Source organism: Staurois parvus, unplaced genomic scaffold, assembly GCF_062004578.1.
Source record: "Staurois parvus isolate SC_StPar_1 unplaced genomic scaffold, SC_StPar_1.0 ptg000175l, whole genome shotgun sequence".
NCBI lineage: Eukaryota > Metazoa > Chordata > Amphibia > Anura > Ranidae > Staurois > Staurois parvus.
Genome location: NW_028317971.1, coordinates 10325828 through 10348929, shown reverse-complemented (window position 1 = coordinate 10348929; position 23102 = coordinate 10325828). Strand labels below are relative to the sequence as shown.

The window sequence follows — 23102 nt, the reverse complement described above, 5'->3', positions numbered from 1 at the left end:
ATTGCTATGTAGCCTGGTGGTTGGAGTGGAAGATGGTCTTCACAAGACAGTTGGCTAGCAGGATCAGGCGGTATATATCTGACTCTGTTTAGATGAAGACTGTTTTCACCATTAACACACATAAACCTTTTAATTCTAGCCCTACAATCTATAGTCTTGAGACAATGAAAAAGTTAATTCTGCAACTGACCTAAGCATATGGCAATAATATAACAACAATGTCACCAACTACATATCCCTTTCTTTCTTCCTAAAAATACATAGGCATGGACATCTAGTCCCAAAAAATATGCATGAGCGGTAGGCCACAGTGCTGTATTTATCTTTGTAGTATCTATGTAAAACAATTGATAGTCATCTAACATATCCAACGCAATACAGTATATAAAGTTTTCTTCTGACGGTACTGTGTCATTTGACGTCCTTCCTGGTAATGTGTAACTCCCCACTTGTGTCCAGACATACTGATTTTGCAGATATGTAATTGTGAGCACTTCAGCTTTATAGGTACCCCACACCACCCAACAGTGGAGCTTCTACATTGGATGTAATGCTATTTAAAAGGCATCCTTTCATTTCAACCACAACCATGCATTCAGCACTTGTTTTTACACATCTACCACATTATTCTTTGAAGCCTTCAAATATTGCTATGTTACACCAGTTTTACATTTGTTTTACAGGCTGTATTTACAATGGTCGGGAATACAAAGACCATAGTAACTGGATCTCCAGCGTGGATCGCTGCATGGCATGCATGTGTGTGGATGGTGTCACTACCTGCTCCAGGTTACAGTGTATCACTTCTTGCAGCAGTCACATAACATTGCCTGGAGAGTGCTGTCCTCTGTGTGCAGGTAAATATATTAGAACCTTCTCTGGGTTTGCCTTATGTAGTATCTAAATATTGTTTCCTGCCTGAACTTTTCTCCTGTATCTAAATCTGTATCTGTGTTTCTTGAACATGTGAGCTATATTTCATGTTTTTTTCCTGTCACCATCTTTGGATTTCTGGTAGTCTACATGCTCAACCTCTCTTTCCCCTGTCTTTCTGCTCCATCTATGTATCATTATTATTATTTATGTGGTCCTATAGTATAACTAACTGCATTTCCTTATAGACTGTGTAGTTAATAAAAAGGTGTATGTTCCTGGGGACAGTTTCCATCCCTCTGAAGATCCATGTGATATCTGCACATGTGAGGTAAGAAATTAAAATTCTAGTATGTAAGAGGTAACTTATTAACAAATAAAGAAAGGAAATGGTGCCTATACGTATGGGTATATTATACCAATTAATTTCCAATTCTCTGTATAGCGTTTACCAGATGGCCGGCAGTACAGACGTTGCAGCAGAAAGCAGTGTCCCAGCCTCTTGGATTGTCCCAGGAATCAAATTTTGCCACCTGCTGTTGGCCAGTGCTGTGCCAGCTGTGCCCGTAAGTTGTAATTTCTAATCATCTGGAAGTCATTTAAGTAAAAAGCCACGGCTTGCCTGTATCTCTAATTTACTCTGTTTTTAGAGGCTCTGAGCAACTGCACAGACCTATTGGTGGGAAGTGAGATACAGGCTATCAATGACCCCTGTTACACCTGCCACTGCAAGGTACAAAAATAAATTATAGAGCTGGTCACCCTATGTTTATGCATTTTTCCTCATTTATGTATTTTATGGTTTTGTTTTAGGACCTAACATGGGTGTGTGAACATAGACCCTGCCCAATACTCAGCTGCCCTCGTTCAGAACAGATTACACCGCCTGGTTCATGTTGCCCAATATGCACTGGTGAGACTTATTTCATTGATACTAAAGCATGGAAGGAATACATGTTCTCCAAAAGGAAAAAAGGAATCCTGATTTTTTTCGGGGTCTCTTGAATTTTTGACCCACATACTCAACCCTTTGCTTTACTACCTTTAAAAAATGTTCTAATGGCAAACTAAACTGTATAAGACTTTAATAATTTATTTACTGTTGTATTCTGATACTTTTACAATGCAGAAAAGTGCAGTTGTGCATAACTAGATTCTGAAGCTTATATGGTGGTTGTAATAATATGGTTGCACAATGTAGTAATTCTAAAATAGTCCATAGACTAATAAATGTTTTTCAAACAACTGTAGTGTACAACCTTTTACAAGGCATTATGCACTAAGTTAGTCGTATCCCTATACAGAATGTATGGTTGAGCTTGAAGGACGGAGGGTTCCAGATGGAGAGACTTGGGCAGACAGACAAAATCCATGTATCACCTGCACCTGTACAGTGAGTAGTGTTTATGCTTACATTTCATGGATATATATAGTGTATACTTCTAAAAAAATATCTGTGTAAAGTAATGCTAATGATATACTGTATGGTATGAGGCTTTTTTTTTATTTTTTACTGTTAACTGTTTTGGTGTAGAAAATGTAAAACTTCCTGATCTCATCAGCAAACATGATGTTTAAAATATTTGATATTATTTATTGGTAGCCATGTTAATGTGCACACAACAGAATGTAAGGAAAGCAAATGTCACCAGCTAACATCTCATGGCCTCCTGCGTACTGTATAGTATGACGTGGCAATTGACAAAATACCCTTTCTTGTATGATTTTGTAACCATGAAATAAACTATGTAAAAAAATGTACAGTGCCTTGAAAAAGTATTTATACACCTTGAAATGTTCCACAATTTGTCATGTTAAAGCCAAAAATGTAAATGTATGTTATTGGGACTTCATGTGATAGACCAACACAAAGTGGCACATAATTGTGAAGTGGAAGGAAAATTATAAATGGTTTTCAAAATTTTGTACAAATAAATATCTGGAAAGTGTGGAGTGCATTTGTATTCAGCCCCCTGGAGTCAATACTTTGTAGAATCACCTTTCACTGCAATTACAGCTGCAAGTCTTTTTGGGTATGTCTCTACCAGCTTTGCACATCTAGAGAGTGAAATATTTGCCCATTCTTCTTTGCAAAATAGCTCAAGCTCTGTCAGATTGGATGGAAAGTGTCTGTGAACAGCAATTTTGAAGTCTTGCCACAGATTCTCAATTGGATTTAGGTCTGGACTTTGACTGGGCCATTCTAACACAGGAATATGCTTTGATCTAAACCATTCCATTGTAGCGCTGGCTGCATGTTTAGGGTCGTTGTCCTGGTGGAAGGTGAACCTCCGTCCCAGTCTCAAGTCTTTTGCAGACTCCAACAGGTTTTCTTCTAAAATTGTCCTGTATTTGGGTCCATCCATCTTCCCATCAACTCTGACCAGCTTCCCTGTCCCTGCTGAAGAAAATCATCCCCACAACATGATGCTGCCACCACCATGTTTCACAGTGGGGATGATGTGTTCAGGGTGATGTGCAGTGTTAGCTTTCCACAACTCATAGCGTTTTGCTTTTAGGCCAAAAAGTTAAATTTTGGTCTCATCTGACCAGAGCACCTTCTACCACATGTTTGCTGTGTCCCCCACATGGCTTCTTGCAAACTCTAAACGGGACTTCTTATGGCTTTCTTTCAACAATGGCTTTCTTCTTGCCACTCTTCCATAAAGGCCAGATTTGTGGAGTGCATGACTTATAGTTGTCCTGTGGACAGATTCTCCTACCGGAGCTGTGGATCTCTTCAGCTCCTCCAGAGTTACCATGGGCCTCTTGGCTGCTTCTCTGATTAATGTTCTCCTTGCCAGGCCTGTCAGTTTAGGTGGACGGCCATGTCTTGGTAGGTTTGCAGTTGTACCATACTCTTTCCATTTTCGGATGGTGGATTGAACAGTGCTCTGTGAGATGTTCAGAGCTTGGGATTTTTTTTTATAACCTAACCCTGCTTTAAACCTCTCCACAACTATATTCCTGACCTGTCTGGTGTGTTCCTTGGCCTTCATGAGGCTGTTTGTTTACAAATGTTCTCTAACAAACCTCTGAGGACTTCACAGAACAGCTGTTTTTATACGGAGATTAAATTACACACAGGTGGACTGTATTTACTAGTTAGGTGACTTCTGAAGGCAATTAGTTCCACTAGATTTTAGTTAGGAGTATCAGAATAAAGGGGGCTGAATAAAAATGCCACACTTATCAGATATTTATTTGTAAAAAAATTTGAAAACCATTTATCATTTTCCTTCCAGTTCACAATTATGTGCCACTTTGTGTTGGTCTGTCACATAAAATCCCAATAAAATAAATTTATAAGTTTTTGGTTTTAACATGTGGAAAATTTCAAGGGCCATGAATACTTTTTCAAGGCACTGTAAGAGAGAATTTAGAAGGGCTGCTACTGCTGATATCCTTGAGAAAATATTAGTTGTCTCTCTCTTAGGTGGACCCACTGGCTTTAATATTAACTGACCAGGTATACGTTTATGGATTAGGAAAGTCAAAGTATTAATGTGTATACTTGTTTCAGGTCAGTGGTTCAAATAATTGAAGATAATAGCGACAGTAAGACTGTCAGACAACCAGCCTTTCACATGGGGAGGTTAATAGCCTCTGTGTTTCTCTTGTGACAAGCATCCTTTAAAGGTTCAGTCTTCTAAAACCCATCATGGATAAATGCTAATGCATGAATTATCATCTAGCTGAATATCACTCTTCAGAAGCAAAATTTCCACTGATGTTCCAAGTCCTACTCCTACCTAACATGGAGTACTACTCTTCCTGCTGCATTCTTTGTAGTGTAAAATAAATATAGTATTCAACAGTGAGACCACTTGGAACGACAGTAGCAGATAGGCAGAGCTTAGAAGATGTCTTCAAAGATCTCCCCTCAAGAATCTTTGAATAATATAAAACAATTGTTACTAATTAACCTCAATGGTAACTACAATACACTGAGATACCAGCTTTGGGCAAGCTGGCCCTTTTAAAGAATCTTTGAGCAGTCATAAAACCAATAGTTTACATGTGTGTTACTCTTAGGATAGGTTCACATATATCTGTGTCTGCTTTTGTTTGTTTTTTCGTCTCTCTTTTAACATGCATTGTGGCAGCACATGGATGTGAATGGCCTCATTAGATTCAATGTATGCAAAGGTGGGAACCAGGCCATAGTCCCCATGCACTTTGACTTTGATTTTATATACCTAGAGTAAAGTTATTGTTGCTTTTACCGAATACAAAATTTATACATCTAGAAAATGCAGCATCTACACAGGTAAACATCGATGCATGGGAGCATCAGCATTTCCACAACTACGGCCACACACAGCCATTCAGTTGTATGACAGGCTGTATGCTCCAGCTGTGGCTCTCCGGGTGCGGGAAAGCACTGGGAATCTTATGCTAGGCAAATAAAATGTATGAATACATCCATGTGCATGAGGTCTCACTGACCTAATTCTTTTCGTACTTGAATGGTAAACCTTTCTTCAGAGGTGGTTCCCTAGCTCTGTGGGAACTGGGAATTTAACAGATAGTTATACAATTTTTTGTAAACACAATGGGATTATAGTAAAACTAACCCTCCTAAATGACACTTTCTAGAAATGATTGATTCCTCTTGTGAAAAGCTGCATTTCTGGGCAAAATTCTAAGGATGGCTTTGTATAATATCAGCATCTGTTATTGAAATACTTTGTTCTTCATAGCTAGGGCATGTTGACTGCCAGATACAAGAGTGTCCTCCTGTACAGTGCCAGCAAGGTGAACTAAAAGTGCGGACACCTGGAACTTGCTGCCATGTTTGTCAGGGTGAGTAGGCTGTTTTAGTCGATCTTTCATGGAACATCAGTAACAGACTCATGAATTAATCTCTGTTATAGTAATCATTGTCAGCAAAACAGAAAGTGAGAGGAAATCCAAAATCCAAAATGTTGTAGTTGTCACAGAACAAGAGGTAAGGGTAAATCCTCCAATGAGGAGATGTGTTCTGGTGACAGCTGTCTAAAAAAATTCCCTTGTTTTGTAGAGATTTCCTCTCACTCCCTGTTGTGTTTCCAGGGCAGGGAATGAAGGGAGATCTTGAACAGGATGCTGACAGCAAAAAATATACACTTTACATAAATCATGGTATAACTGACATACAGGGGCTGTCATTGATTTTCTCTGTTTGAAAATGCTAGTCCTCTGCCTGTTATGTGAACCGTTTGGCTCTAACCTAGGACAAAGACCAGGTTTTCTAAATTAAATCTGATTTCACTTGCTACATACTTACTCTGGGCCTGGGATTCAGAATGTTTTAAAGCCAGAATAGCCAGGAAACTAAGATTGTAATAAAGAGTCTGCAAGATAAGTGTCTACATTTCTCTATTGGAAGGTTTTCTTTATGAAGCTTTTGGCTAACTGCTTGGATGTCTTCATTGGTACCAAGGACTAACAAAACTTCTTTCTCCTCACAGCTTCAGCTGTATCCTGTCTGTATCAAGGCCAGAGGTATTTATCGAATGAGCATTGGCAGGTGAATGAGTGTACAACCTGTACATGTGTTTCCGGAGAGGTGCACTGCCACAGTGAGAGGTGTCCACAAGTATCCTGCACTGCTGTGAGTCACTATGAATTATAGCATATGTTTTCTAGAATCTCAGATCTGCTTGCTACAGAGATTTAAAGCTACTCCTCATAGATTATTTTTTCTTGATTATTTAGCAAACCTTTATTCATTTCTTCTAAGCATACACTAAATTAGACCTAAACCCAGTTAGTAAAAACTTATATAATCATTACCATATACCAGGAGTGAACTGACAACTCATGGGGCCCCCGGGCAATAAGAGATAATGGGGCCCCCTGTGTCTCCGCCTACACTCAAGCCAAAGCCACACCCACACAACACCCCACCTACATATTGCCGCTCAGCTGCATAGAAAGGATATTAAAAATAATTAAAAAAATAATAAAAAACAATGTGGCATCCCCCTCCCCTCCATACCAAGCCCTTCAGGTTTAGTATGGGTTTTGAGGGGAACCCCCACGCCAAAATAAACAAAAATGGCGTGGGGTCCCCCCTAAAATTAATACCAGACCCTAATCCGAGCATGCAGCCTGGCAGGTCAGGAAAGGGGGGGGGGGGGCGAGCGAGCACCCCCCTCCTGAACCATACCAGGCCACATGCCTCAACATAGAGATTTTTGTGTTCTTGGGAGGTACATGTGATCAGCACAGGGCCAATCAGCACTTTCCAGACAGGGGTTCTGCATCCTCCTAGAGCAGGAAGAAAACTCCTTCTATAAGCTTTAACTGGTGCTCTGCTGAACACTGATAGAAGTCACAAGACTGCTCTAACCGCTGATGAACAAAGGTATTTAGCAGTTTATGTTTACTAAAATAATTGCATTTCCATGCTGTGTGTACTGTGGGAGACCAGATATAGTGAATGCAGAGTCCAGGGTTTAGTAACACTTTAAGCTTTGGCAATGCAACCTCAAAGCTGATTGGTTTGTATGTAGAGTTGCAATAAACCTCAAACTGCCTGTTACCACACTCAACACACAGTCGTCACCACCAGGAAGCCCAACTTAAGCACGCAGCTGTTGCTTGCATATAGACAGGCAGCACTGAGATGCATGAAAGAATGAAAGAGTAAAAACTGTATTTTCTAAACAAAAAAGACAATTTGTTTATTTTACACAGTGCTTTAATAAACTAAATGTCATTCAGTTATGGTCTAAGTCCCCAGTCACACCAATACGACTTTGAAATCGTGCGACTTCTAGTGAAGTCATACTATTTCAAAGGTGGATGTCATTCCGACTTCAGGTGCGACTTGCAAAAAATATGCAGCTTGCAAGACACAGACGTGTATGCAAGTCGCACCTGAAGTAGTGCATGCACTACTTTAAAAACTGGTGCAACTCTGACCAAGTTGGAATCACATCAACATGACCGCTTTAATTGCGGAAAATAGGGTGCCACTTGCCATGCGATTTGAAACTCGCATCGCACGGCAAGTAGCACCCAGTATGACCGGGCACTAAATCTACATTAAATATATGTGGAGAAGCCCTTAGTTACAAAGGACATATACTAGAATTGAGACATTACACAGAAAAATAAAAAAATAAATAAACAGTATGTTCAGGGAAATTTTCAGTACATTTTGTGTTTTTTTTTCCCCATGGACATTAATAAAATGTTAATTTTAGCAGGAAATGTGAAGTCTGGTTGACAGCTATGCATTTTCATCAGTATACCTCAGGTGTTATTCTGTCTTTTTTAGGATGAGACTCCAGCCCTGATCCCCGGCATGTGCTGTCCACACTGCATTCCTCGCCCAGCCACCTGCATTGCATTTGGAGACCCACACTACAGGACCTTTGATGGTAAAATGTACCATTTCCAAGGCAGTTGTACCTATGTCTTCAGTGAAGACTGTGAAGGAGGAGACTTCAGGTGAGGGGTCCTTCAAATTTGGAGCATAGCAGGCGTTATAGGAAACAGTATAAATAGTGGTAAAAGTGAGCGCTGACCAAAAAAGAAGAAAGCAGCTGTACACTCTAAGCAACCAATGTACACTTATAAACAGAATAATAGAACAGTGCAGCGCTTGAGGGAAACATTAACAGATAAAATACACAAATGAAAATACTGATAAAAAGTCTATATCGTAATAATCGTGCCAGGTGACTGTTAGCAATCAATGGTGGTGCTCCGTGAAGTATAGCAGAAATGCGCACTCACCAGAAAGTAAATAAATATGAGCAGTGTATATCATATCCCGAGGATCCTCATCAGAAAAAGGTCTGGTCAGAATGGGTGAATCCTCCCTCCGGGTTGCATTCAGAACTCGCCCAACAGTAAAATAGAACAGATCCAGGTGACAAGAGGTCTCCTAATGCAGGATGGATGGAAGGGGTTGCCTGTTTACAGGAGGTCTTCCTCCTCTTGGTATGGTGCCTAGGATCGTGATAACGGGCTCTGCAAATAAAACTCCTCAAGGAGTCAGGGAAGGACGCCCATAGTGTAGTATAATAGAAAATTGCTTTATTGTAAACAAAGTAGCGGTTTGCAAAAATATGTCATCCAGGTAAATAGAGTAAACTAACCCTAGGAGATTCAAAGATGGCCGCTGGGCCTCCACGTGGCTCCGGTGGTGTAGCGTCATGACATCCCGGCTCCTCCTTACGCGTTACGTGCGCACCTCCCCTCCTCGTCGTCAGCTGGCTGTTCGGAGAAATCCGCCAGGGCACTTCGTACTGGAGCCAGAAGTAGCGGACAGTTAACACCAGCTGCTAAACCCCTAAAGTACATTACTGGGTACGTTAGGGGTTTAGCGGCCGGTGTTAACTGTCCGCTACTTCTGGCTCCACTACGAAGTGCCCTGGCGGATTTCTCCAAACAGCCGGCTGACGACAAGGAGGGGAGGTGCGCACGTAACGCGTAAGGAGGAGCCCGGACATCGTGATGCTACGCCGCTGGAGCCACGTGGAGGCCCGGCAGCCATCTTTGAATCTCCTAGGGTTAGTTTACTCTATTTACCTGGATGACATATGTTTGCAAACCGCTACTTTGTTTACAATAAAGCAATTTTCTATTATACTACACTATGGGTGTCCTTCCCTGACTCCTTGAGAGGAGTTTTATTTGCAGAGCCCGTTATCATGATCCTAGGCACCATACCAAAGGGAGGAAGACCTCCTGTAAACAGGCAACCCCTTCCATCCATCCTGCATTAGGAGACCTCTTGTCACCTGGATCTGTTCTATTTCACTGTTGGGCGAGTTCTGAATGTAACCCAGAGAGAGGATTCACCCATTCTGACCAGACCGTTTTCTGATGAGGATCCTCGGGATATGATATACACCGCTCATATTTATTTACTTTCTGGTGAGTGCGCATTTCTGCTATACTTCATGGAGCACCACCATTGATTGCTAACAGTCACCTGGCACAATTATTACGATATAGACTTTTTATCAGTATTTTCATTTAGGTGTTATAGGAAGACTAGTTTGTATGCCCAGTCTGTTTCTTCCACTGCCCTATATAACATAATTTTTGTAATATATTATGTTTTGATGCTTCAGAAGATCTTTGCAACTTTTTTGATGCCTTTTAGTATCCATGTGACTAATGATGACCGTGGACAACGTGGAGTATCGTGGACAAAGGAAGTGACTGTGTTGATTGGGGATGCTGTGATCCAGCTCCTGCAGGACTGGGTGGTTGTGGTGAGTAGGGCATCTGCATTCATGTCTTTGCCATCTTAAGTGGAAATCTAGATAAAATCACTATGAAATCAATCTTTAAAAGGTTTATTCGGTTTTCTTTACTTAGAATATAAATGCATTGTTATATGTAACTAGTGTAATTAACTACATTTTTTTTAATATTAAAGTGGTTGTAAAAACTCAAGGTTTTTAGCCTTCATACATTCTAATGGACACATAAAGCTGTGGCTCGGGAGTGAGCCTGCTTGGGTGCTTCCATAGCAAGCTGCTTGTTGGAGAATTCCTGTGAAAGGTAAGATCCCCCTTACCTTTTATTCTGTGGATAACTCTAAAACTAGATCTCCTCTCATTTTGTTTCTTGGTGACAACAGTCATCTGGACAAACATAATGGTCTCCCCATTATCTCCCCAATGAGGACCCAGGCAACACTAAAAATTTGACAAATGGTTTTACCCTTTCTGATGCTAACCAGAATTAAAAAAGGTTTTGCCTAGATACACACTTTAAAATCTTAAAATAGAGAGCCAGAAGAGTAAAATCTATAATTTTAATTTGGAACATCATAAAGATAAAAATATTTACATTGTGTTTGTATTTCTGGTTATGGATGAAATAGACATTAACTTGCGTTTCCTGTATTGTATTTGGTACAGTGAGCATATTGTATATTTTATTCTATCAGTTTACATCTATTTTTTTTACAGGTAGATTACCAGACTGTAGAGCTGCCATACTTAAAAGAACCTTATATATATATTGAGAGGAAAACAAACACTATTCTACTGAACAGTAACATTGGAGTTAAGGTATTTGTATCAATATCTGTTACTAGGAGTAATATTGTGTGCACATTGATGGTCTATCTATTGTATCTGAGTTAGACTATATAGGATTTTGTACTGCTTTGTAATCCTTTTCTCAGAGTCCATTGAGGGACACAGCTTAGAATTATACGGCTGCCTTCAGGAGAAATGGACACTAGGCATGTAGAAAACAGGAGACTGGCGCCCTTGAGAGTACAACTTCTTACACCTGATCCATTGTAGTAAGCAGTAATGATGGGCTATATGTTCGAGTTGAACGTTAGCCCACCGTGCCCCACAATGCACAGTATGACAGTGCATTGTGATTGGCCAAAGCAATGCACCTGACCACAGGTCAGGTGCAATGCTTTGGCCAATCACAGTGCATGATGAAGTCACAAGGGTGCGGGGGTGACCCTGCCCCCCCGTGACATCATCACAGTATTTAAGAACTGTCATCCCAGCGCAGCTGTAAGACGGTGGAAGCAACATCATGAGCAGAGCATTTTTTTGCTTTCCTTTTTCGGGTCAGCGGTGGCGGCGGGCATTGTAATTGACGTTGCATCTACTTCAGGGGACATTTTAAATTTTTTGGTTTTTAATACAGGACTTCTCAAAGACTGTAATTTTTTTTGTGAATGAGTAGCGGTACCATGTACTCCATACTCATTCACATGGGGAGAGCCGGGATCTGGGGGCCCCCTTGTTAAATAGGGCTTCCAGATTCCAATAAACCCCTCACCCGGAGACCCCCCCAACCACTGGCCACAGTTGTTGGGAAGAGGCCTTTGTCCCCATGGGGACAAGGTGCTTTGGGGGCATGTTGCCTGGTATGGTTCGGGGGGGTTCATCTGCCCCCAACCTGCTGAGCTGCATGCTCGGATAAGTGTCTGGTATGGATTTTGGGGGGATTCCCACACCATTTTTTTAAATTTCGGTGTGGGGGTTCCCCTCAAAATCCATACCAGACCCTAAGGGCTTGGTATTGATGGGGGGGACCCCATGTGATTTTTTTAAAAAAAATTTCAGATGCCAGGAATGCCGGCGATTCTTTTTACATTCAGCTGTCAGCAGGGAACCCCAATGACAGCTGAAACATTAAAAAATGTTTTTAGTAGCTGTGCGATATTCTACCGCATACTCAGATGCGGTAAGATACCGTTTAGTGAATTGTCCCCTCTGTTCAAAGTTTGCTGTTGAACTCTAGTTATGTACGAATGTTCGACCGTGAACCGAATAGGGGGGTGTACGGACCATCACTAGTAAGCAGACCAAAGAGAAAACTATAGCATATGAGAGGAGGGAGCTGTGTTCCTTAATGGATTCCAATAGGGAGATTTTATGGTGAGTACAAAAAAATCCTACTTACTCTATTGTCCTATGAGGGACACAGCTTGATGATAATAAGCAACCTAGGGTTGTCCAAAAGCAGTCCAAACTGAGGAGCAGGCACACCAAAACAAACAAAGTCGAACTAGCCCAGCAAGGGAAAAACAGAACAGATGGAAACCAAGGGTATTTAAGTGTACATCCATTTTTTTCAACCACATTGGGATAACATCAACTTTATATTTGTTACATGCTCCACCTTGTATGCAGCATAACTTAAAAAGAAAAAAATATATATATATGTATATATACTGTATATATATTTAAAGTTCTCCTAACATTTTTATGGCTTAAAAGTCTTATTTAGCTTTCCCTTCTATGCAAATGTAAAGGAGGGGGCTGTGGAGTTATGTTTACCATATTAAACCCTCTTTGTACTGTGCTGGGAGTTCTTCATTATCAGTTTTAGACTAGATGTACACACTGTCTATCCTAACAAAATGTTAAAGATATGAAGGCTGGGTTGGTACATTGTACATTAATGCACTTAAAGAAAATCTGTCTCTAATTCTCCCTTTTGACTGCAAAGGTGGAAACACACTCTTATTAGCTGCTTGCAGAACGTTTGAAAAAGATTACATCTGGAGAGATAGGTACATGGACCCTATAGAATTTACAGAATTTGTATACAAAAGACCAGGTTACAGTCTTAAAGATCTGGGACACAGAGGCCTAATCATAAATAAATAAGAAGTACTCACTACCCTAGGCACTTTATCTTACAACTCCTAGGCCCATGCTATAACCTGTCAAATTCAAATAGCTATATTGGATCTGAAAGCCAGCAAACCTTTTTTTTAAGACTTTCTGATATAACAAAAAGGGAACTCATTGCTTAAAAGAGGAAGTGGCTGAAAGGTAAACCCTGACAGGCCTCACCACTACCAGGCAATGGAGAGAATCTCCATGAGGTGAACCGGTGCAAGAGATAGGGAAGGTAAAAAGTTAAAGCAGTATTAAACCCAACAGCAAACATTTATTAATTTATTATGTTGCTGCTTACCAATTATTAGATGTGATGGATGCATTAGTTTCCATTTTTAGGCTTTCTTTCCCCTATTTTTTATCTGGTGATCCAACCAGTAAGTCTGCTGTTTTTCAAAAGAACAAACTCTCTTTCAGAGGTATCAATTACAGGGATGAGACAAACCATTCACCACTGTGGGGGGATGCTTACAATGATCAGCTTTTAATTTATTCATTTAAAACTTTTATCTCTAAAGAAAAAAAACTTTTGCTGTAACTGCTTATAAAGTATTAGCTGGAGCTTCACTTCAGTTGTTAGTGTATTTAAATATTATAGTACATCTAACACAAACCCCACCCCCAACTGACAATGCTGCTGTGCAAAGGTGCCCATGGGGGCACTGTAATAAAGGAGGTGTGTTACTGGCCAGATCACCAAAACATAGGGGAAAACACCTAAAAGAAGAAAGCAAATGCAGCCCCATATGTAATGATTGATAAGCTGCAATATATTATATTTTTGGTTTTGGGTTAAATACCATTTTAAGGTGAAAGAGAGAAACCACTTTAGGAAAAAGAAGGTTCCTGGTCACAACACAACCTTGTACTTTATAAGATCTAAAGGGGCTCCCTACAGGACTATGCTGGTAATGTAAGGGCTCATTTACACTTGTTTCGACTTTATTGCTTCTGTAATGCCTCGGTGATGTTTTTCTGAAGCTTTAATGAAGCTTGGCTAATATCCTGTGTGTGTTGATTTTCTATTTGTTTTAAAGGGTTCCTGTTGAACCCTTGCTCAGTAGTAACCCCACTCAGCAGATCCTCAGCTCATTAGTACCCCTGTCCAGCAGATCCCCAGCTCTTTGGTACCTTCGTTTAGCAGATCTCCAGTTTATTAGTACCTTCATTCAGCAGATCCCCTGCTCAGTAATAACCCCCAGCTCTGATGATCCCCATCTCATTAATAACCCCCATCTCTGCTGATCCTCTGGTTTTGCTGATCCTCCTCTCTCTGGTCAACTCCTGCTATACAGCTCCCATGCTGCATACCACGTGTGACATTGCTAGTTTCTTCTGCTCCAGTCTGCTAGCTCTGCTGATCCTTTGCCAGTCAGTCCTCTCTCTCCAATCCCTGCTTACATTCAGCTATAGCATTTCCATGTTGCACCACACGCGTGCAGGCTGTTAGTTGCTCCGCTCCAGCCTGGACCCCGCTCACCTTCCTGTTGCTGCACGTTGCATATCAGACGTCTGCACCAGACACTTCCAGAATACATACACATGATTACGGAAGTGACTGCTGATGACGCCATTCAGTTTGCTTGTTGGTTTCCCAGTGCATTATGGGATATCACATACCTGCAATATCTGCAAAACAAAGCAAAGCTAACACTGTATAAAAGCCCCTCAAAAGCTGCAGATGCTGTTAGCAAGCTTTGCCATAGACTTCTATGGAGGCTTTGGAGATGCTTTGAAGCACCAAGAAAGTGACATGGGGTATAATTTTTCAAGCAAAGCAAACACAATGTGTGAACAGGACTATAAGTTTACAATTTTATTTAGTGACAGATGCTTTGATTGGCATTTAGAGTGCTTTAAAAAAGTGTGTCCAATGCTACATTTTGAAGCAAGTGTAAAGAAGCCCAAACTCAGAAACCCTGCTGGTTGAAGTAATAGCCACAAGAAAGGCTACCTTACGGAATAGTAACTCCAAGGAGATGTCCCAAATCGGTTCAAAAGGAAATCTTCATAGCACTGACAATGCTAAATTTAAAGTGGCTGTAAAGGCTCAAGGTTTTTTACTGCATTGTATGCATGAAGGTAAAAACCTTCTGTGTGCAGCAGTGCTCCCAGCCCCCCAATACTTACCTGAGTCCGACTGCGATCCAGCAATGTGCATGAGAGCCTCCGGGGACTCTCCCTCCTCATTGGCTAAGACAGCAGCAGGAGCCACTAGCTGCCAATGAGCCAATGAGGGGACAGAGGGGTAGGGACAAGCCACGGCTTTGTGTGTGAATGGACAAGAGCAGCAGCTCAGGAGTGAGTCTGCTTGGGTGCCCCCATAACAAGCTGCTTTCTCTGGGGGCACTAGGCAGGAGGGAGGGGCCAGGAGCAGGGGACCAGGCAAGAGGAGGACTGGGGCTGCTCTGTACAAAACCACTGCACTGGGTAAGTATAACATTTTTTTTTTTCATATGCGTTTCATATCACTTTAAGCCCCACAATTCTTGCCCCAATCTGGAGCTATAAAAATGACTGGAATGCCATCAGATCCTTCAAAATAGATGAGGTTGTCGCTTCAGTAAAGGAAAGACATAAATCAGGGAATACTATATCAAGCTATATCCTTCAATGGACAACATAGAAAAGTTTTTTAATTGTCATGTTCTGCCAGGCTGCCGCTTTCTTTAATTTTTCTGCTTTTCCACTTTAATCATTCCTTCCAGGTACAATGGAATGGACGATCTCATCTGGAGGTTAGCGTCCCAGGAACTTATCGTGATCATCTATGTGGGCTTTGTGGAAATTTCAACAATTATCCTCAAGATGATTTCCGTGATCGAAGGGGTCAGATCCTTCTGTCTGAAGCCGCCTTTGGAAACAGTTGGAAGGTGATGAAAATGCTGCAATGTGACAAGTAGCATTCTCTAGCTATTCATCTCTAAGGATCTTTATACCTTTACAGTTTTGTACATTTTCAAGGCTTCTATAATACTGTATATAGTTATACTGTTATGATGATCTGCATTACATTTGTGCTCAGTTTTATGATATACATGTTTTTACACAGGTACAAAGCAGTAATGACTCCTCCAGTGGGTGCTGGGATGGGCAAGATGTGGATCCCTGTAAACAAGCGGGATATCGTGCCAGGAAAGAAGCCAATGGTCGTTGCAAATTACTAAAGTCCAGTGTGTTTGAGCCATGTCACAGAGTGGTTCCACCAGAGATGTTCTTTGCTTCATGTGTATATGATCTCTGTGCATGCGGAGCTGGAGATGAGTGTCTGTGTGATGCTCTGGAAGCATACGCATCAGAGTGCAGGGAGGCTGGAGTTGTCTTGCAGTGGAGGTCTCCAGCACTATGCGGTAAGTACAATGTTATATTCTGTGAAAATTGTGCAGTTTTGAAGGAAATAATATTTTTGTCTGCATAAAGTAAAGAGAGAATAATTTTTAATTCTGCATTATTTAAGTAAGGACTTTTACAGCATATAAACATCTTAGAGGACTTCATTTCAACCTCCAGATCATTTATAAGAATGAATAAACTACCCCAGATATTAACAACTAAGAACTCCTGTCAGATGGACCACTAAAGTCTTGGTATGCAAACAAGGGCCAGTCAGTGCGGTTCCTGCTTGAGTGATCACTGCTACTAGCAGTGCTGATTCAATGTAACATTGTAAAGCTGGCCGTAGACAGGTCGAAAATCAGCCAGTTCAGGAGGGACCAATTGAATCCATGTGTGGCCATCCCTGTTCAACAGAAGTCAATCGTTAGATTGACTTCTGTTGAATGGGTATGTGGAAAAACTTTTCTTGATCAACTGCTCCAGTTATGTCAGTGTATTCTGGCAGTGGTGAGTCCCTCTTTCAGAATACAATGTCCTGGCAGGGGGATTCTTCCATCCATATCGCTTGAGTGGATAGAAGAATCTGCATGTTTTTTTTCCATCCAGCTCCTTGGCTAAATGAAGAAAAAGATCCATCTGTGTCCAGCTTAAAAGCTAAGTCCACTTTTTCCAGAAAATAGCCTATGTAGTCAAAGGATCCCTGTAGATATCAAAAATCTGTGAAGCTTTGTAAAAAGATCATTAATTTTAATGTTTTACCTGTAAGCCTTTTGGGTCCCCTCAGAAACCTGGATATAAAGTTTCTAGTGTTGAAAAACATTCAATGCTCACTCTCATCATTGCAGGAAAACCTGGAGTTTACATGTACATACAAATGTAAATGCATGTGTCGGGGTGCTTACGAATGAAAACATCAATCGCCAGATGTTAGATATCGCCACGTATATGATAGAGATGAGAGCAATAATTCTAGGCTCATTAGTCATGCTTAAAGCAGAACTTCACCCATAACAACTTGATAAAATATAATGTTCTTTAGCGAGGAAGGAACACACATTCCACATTAATAATTATGCTATCAAAATTAGTGTGTGCTGCAAATTGCCTCCAGCATTGTTCCTGTTTCTTCTTGCTGGAGGCTGCCATTTTGTTGAAGCCCAGAGCCCCTGAAGAGCAGTAAATCATAAAGTGGAACTAACCCATCCATTTAAAAGTTTGAAAAAACAGTTACATTTCTGGAATGCCAGGATTGCTAACTGTCACATTTTCTTGTGTCCTCAACCAAACTGTCAAACCATCAAATGACTGGTGTCATAACTGATCTCATGTGCAACACCATGGCAGTTGCAGATCAAACAGGAGCAGCTTCCTTGGATGTAAAGGTTAGTAGGGTTTAATTCCACTTTAGGGCTGTCAGCTGATTGAGCAAGGTGAGACAGTGTATTACTGGATTTTAAACAGTATAGACACTTATTTTAATGTGTTACATACTGTAGCTATACCTGTAAAAGGTGCCAGCCTGACGTCATCTAGCAGGAATTAATGTTCTCACCAATGTTCCACTTTAGCTCTAAACTGCTGAGGGGCTTTTAAATTGTTGCCTATGAAAAATATAGGGTGCTGAAGTTCATCACTGTTTCACAGGTACACGCAGTTTTAAGGTTTGACATGTTGTGTATCTATTTACTCGGCACAACCTTATCTTTTATATTCTACCAAAATTTCTGATAATTTGCTCCTTTGAGTGCCATACAATTAACATTAGTTTTTTTTTACTGAAATTTTGTGTTTCCTAAACCCTTATTGTGTGACATAAAAAATTGGAACTACCACTATTTTATTCTCTAGGGTATCTGCTTTCAGAAAATATATAGCGCTTTGGAGGTTTTATGTAATTTTCAGGTCTACAGTGATTTAAAAAAAAAAAAGTATGCAAATGTGCTAACTGGGAGATCCTGTCTTCACTGTCTTTAATTTTGAGATTAGTCTGTGTTGAAGTTAAAAACAAAAATGCTGAATTTTCTGCTGCATGAATGTTTTTAATTTGACTTCAAACCCTATGGTATTTTCTGTACATGGTGTGCAACATACTCGAGTGTTGCCATGGTTGCAAATATTCAAAATTAGATTTTTTTTGGAAATCAACTTTGTAATAGAGCACAAATAATATAAAAATAGCGCATACAGTTATAAAAAATAATGGCTGGCTAAAGAGTGATATGAAAAAATAATTTCAATAGATTGAAATTACAGTATGTTTAGAGTACAATTATATATATATTTTATAATGTGGATTTTTATTTTAAACAATTTCCAAACCATTTTTACTTGGATCAGCAAGCTGCCATAGGTATCCGTGCCACAATTCCATGACAAACACTTTGGAGTTTCAACCCATTGATCAGAGCTTTCAGGCCCGTGTTAATGGACTCTGGGCATGTGTCCATGGTATCAGTTTTACATCTGTTTGATATGCTTCTGAGACCATTTGGAATCCATTTATAGGAGCATTTGACCTGCAATTGACCTCCTTTTGACATGTTTCAAGCAGGTTTCGAATTCCCATAGACTTGTAAAAAGTGAAAAAGCCTATGAACACGGGTTTTTAAACTGTTCATAATTGTGACTGTTTATTGCTGCATTACTGACTTTATTGGTGCGATTATGGAATGCAGCTCTTTAATATAGCATCTAAAAATATCTACAACTGCAAGAGGAAGATCCAGATACCTTTTGGCAGAGACCAATGGTTGATGTTTTTCACAAAGTAACCTTCCTTGTGCTTTTTAGATGACAATGTATCATAACTGTAGTGTGATGTATTATCTACTGTTTTTTTCTTACAGCTGTTGGCTGTCCACATGACAGAGGTTACGTGTTCGATGAATGTGGCCCTCCCTGTCCCAAGACATGCTTCAATAAAGATGTTCCTCTTGGAGTTCTGGAGTCTCACTGTTTTAAGCCGTGTGTTCCTGGCTGTCAATGTCCAGCTGGGCTGGTAGAACATGAATCTCACTGCATCCCACCCGAGTCATGCCCCAAGATTATTCATGGAAACCTCTAAATTTAAAGAACATGTATACTTCCGGGATGAACTTGTACGTGTGTAAGAAGTGTTTTAATCAGCTTGGTGAACACATAAACTTTCTTTTCTTGCACAGTAAAAAGTGTAATTTAGATGTATTCATCGTCACAAATATGACCTTAAATATGCAATGTGTCTCATGCTTTTCTCCTGTTTTTCAAAGTTTATTTGATGTTTAGCTTCCCCTTTCAGCAGCATAGCCAACAATTACTGAAATGTCTATAGTGGGAAACATGGAGGAGACCCCAGTAGCCATAAAGGCTTTTAACAAAAAGAACATTATTTATCCATAAATTTCCGAATGAAAATGTAATTGTGTTTTGGTTAAACAGAAATATTTGGGATTGACTGCTTTATCAGAACACACTACAATTCTTTCTCTTACCCTAGCTTCACACCTAAGTGTTTTCTGCAGTGTTTTGCAGAAACGCACTACAGTCCATTTAACATGATTTCCTTTGGGACAGGTTTTCACCCGGTGCGTTTTTTGGAAAGGGTCAGGGACTTTTTTAAACACAAAAAGTTGCGTTTTTGGTTCTATAGACTTCAAAGGAAATGCAGCAGAAAAGCATGTAGTGCGTTTTTGCTGCGTTTTTTATGCGTTTTGCATTTTAAATCTGCCTAGCAACAGGAAAAAAAGAAAGAAAAACAAATGCAAAATGCATCAAAAACCTTGCAAAAACACGTAAAAAACCTCAAGTGCAAAAACACAAAATGCACCGCAAACCGCACTACAGAAACAGATCAAACGCAAACTGCATAGGTGTGAACCCAGCCTTAGACTCGGTTCACACTGTTGCGACCCCAAAGCCATGTGACTTCCAGTGCAACTTTGCATTGCAATTTGATGCGACTTTCATGCGACTTTGGCCAATCATAACAATAAAGAGTGTGACACATATTATTGAACTTACAAAACCCTCTGAAGTTGCAGCCAAAGTTGCAAAGAAAAGATAAAGAAACAAGTTCCTTGCAACCTTTGTGATTTTAACATTGCAGGCAGGAAGATGCAGAAAAGTAGTGCAGGAACTAATTTTTTTGTCGCTGCGACTGCAAATTGTTGCAGCAATTAAGGTGGCACCCATTGAAATGAATGTGTTTTGATTTGTCATGTGACTTTTTGTGTCGCATGTCACAGCAAGTCACATGAGAAGTCACAGCAGAGTGAACCAGGGCTTATACTGTACAAAAATGAAACCAAATTTTATTTTTTTTCCTTGCAAATATAGAAAACATATTTAATTTATCTTGCTGCCTATTCTACCTAAATGGATAACTCATGGACTAAATATTAAGGCAAACTGCATTTATTATACACCTTTTTATTTTGTCCCATCTATTTATCTGTTTCAATTTGTTTCAAATGCTGGGACATTAGTGTTTGCTGACAGATGAAATCTGTACTTTGATTCATAAATGTAGGTGATTATGTTAATAATTATAGGTGAATGGACATTTTTCTGTACAGTTTTAATAATACAGTTATAAAGAGGCTGGCATTAAAGCGGAGTTCCACTCCTACTCTGTAAAAAAAATAGAAGACAGCAGCTACAGAAAAAAAAAACAGCCATTCACCTGTCTCACGATCCCACATTGCCCGCGCTGCAGCCCACTTCACTGGCCGTCCTGTGTTCCAGGCACCGGCATCTTCAGCGTGGGCACCTGGCTGTGACAGCTTGCTGCTTCACAGCCGGATGCCCACTGATCATGCGCAAGTAGCGCTGCACTTCCTGAATGGCCCCGTCGTCTTCTGAGACCTGTCACGTGTCCCACAAGACTTGAGGGAGGGAGGGTAGGAGGACAACTTCCGTTTCCAATTGCCTAGGCGGTCACAGCGGAAGTGGGAGCGAGTACCTGTCAAATTCGGGTACCCACTCCCCAAAAGTGCCAACCCTAATGGGGAGCGGGGGACCAATCTTTAAAGCGGAACTTCCCCTTTTGGGTGGAACTCTGCTTTAATTAATACAATTCTCCCATCAAACCCCCTGTAAAGGGATTCCTTTTTGTTTATGTTTGGATATATGAGCAGGCCAGGCAAGCCTTGATGTAGTGTAGTGTTTTCTGCCCTGCCCAAAACAATTTGGACTGTGGTATTGCTCTGTGTCTTTACAGTAGTGGGCCATGATCATTTATGTTACAGTCTGTAATAAACTGCCACTAGGGCAGGGCAAACTGTTGTGTACCAGTGACTGCAAAAAGAGTAAAACATTTTCTGTGACTACTGTAACCATGGTCTTATTCCTATCTCATACATAGAAAAAGGTCTTGGAAATGGTAATCACAATATGGATGTGCACCATCCTACAACACAATTGTGGTGACCACAGAAAATAGTTTCCCTGTATCAAATTATTTCTATGTATACATCTTAAAATACATATCAAGATATCTACTGAAACAGCTGAAGGTTTGAGAATTAAATTACATTTGTGTCAATGTCTTGTACCGCTTATTTCCTTGTGTAGATGTATGTTGGCTGTGCTGAACACTTGGCGGTGTAGCTCAAGTGCTTTGATTGGATACAAAAGGTAATTTAGGTACATTTCATTTAACTTGTGTATTCACTCCAAAAATAAAGTGAAAATGACAATTCAAGTAGCAGCAATGTCACCAGATTACAAAGCTGGATTATTTCTCAGTTTAGCTCCTGTCCACACTGGCTGGCTTAACTCCGGTTGTGACCAGGCTGTGATCTGCTCCCAGGTTAGCCATGGTCACCTACTGACCACAACTCATTTTTAGTCTAGTTCTCCTAATTTTGATTATTACTCATCATCACTGGTGTCTTTTGGGGGCTAAAATGTAATAAACCAGTGCCTTCAGAAATGCATTAGTAGGATTAACATGCAATACTCAAATTGAAAAAAAAAATGACTACAAAGATTATTTAAATATAATAGAAACATTAGGTTTCTTTATATGAAGCAAAGTGCCAATAAAAACCAATCAGATGTCATAATTTGCCTAATTTGACTAACAATGCATGAAAATCTGTAGACTATGGCACTTTGCACATAGTCACTATACTTTGCATTTCCTAAAATATGTTCCATTTTGTATTTATTTTCTGTTCCTGAACTGGATTCTCCCAGCAGACTAGCTAAAGTAAATCTAGTTACAGTGCATTGAATAGCACGTCCAGTCACACATTATTTGTGGCCTTGACACCTCAAATTGTGTGTATGCATTGGTGGCACACAGACATAATGCCTTAAAATTTTGGAGTAAGCACATGTATTTCCAATCCTCTGTGAGGTGCTGATGGACTTGGAGTTGTTGCTCACTAATAGAGAATAATTTTGTGAAAACCACTGTTTTTTATACTTATAGATTGCCATATTTATATATCCTCCTTTTTTATGACTTTGTATTCAGAAGATAATGACATTTGTATTTATTGTTCCATATTCAAAAATAATAAAGATGGTTTTAATTCTGTTTTAACAAGTGCTGTCTTGGTTTAATCTATTCCTAAATGTTGTAAATATTTACCCTTAAAGGATAAGTTCACCTTTATAAAAAAATAATAAATGCAGATCTTTTTTGCAGGTAGAAAAATGTGCATTTATTATTTTTTTACTAGGAGCCTACAAAGCATTGCACCCTGAAACAGCAGATCGTGGGTGCCGCAGGACCCCTGCAGGCCTGTCAGTGTACCCATCTGCTCGTACCTGGTACAGGGAAGCAGA

At 40.1% G+C, this 23102-nt stretch overlaps 1 protein-coding gene across 1 annotated transcript in view; it reads left to right on the top strand.

The window, feature by feature from the left end:
• Positions 1-22860, top strand: part of KCP (kielin cysteine rich BMP regulator) — a 140734-nt gene extending 117874 nt beyond the window's left edge. Inside the window, exons 41-54 of the mRNA XM_089676951.1 lie at positions 684-857; positions 1122-1204; positions 1319-1439; positions 1524-1606; positions 1687-1786; positions 2178-2266; positions 5577-5679; positions 6327-6469; positions 8144-8316; positions 9983-10094; positions 10800-10901; positions 15701-15865; positions 16045-16342; positions 19175-22860. Coding sequence (XP_089533077.1) covers positions 684-857; positions 1122-1204; positions 1319-1439; positions 1524-1606; positions 1687-1786; positions 2178-2266; positions 5577-5679; positions 6327-6469; positions 8144-8316; positions 9983-10094; positions 10800-10901; positions 15701-15865; positions 16045-16342; positions 19175-19392 — 1964 coding nt within the window. The 3' untranslated portion in view covers positions 19393-22860. The remainder of the gene's footprint in view (positions 1-683; positions 858-1121; positions 1205-1318; positions 1440-1523; positions 1607-1686; positions 1787-2177; positions 2267-5576; positions 5680-6326; positions 6470-8143; positions 8317-9982; positions 10095-10799; positions 10902-15700; positions 15866-16044; positions 16343-19174) is intronic.
• Positions 22861-23102: the final 242 nt, after the last annotated feature.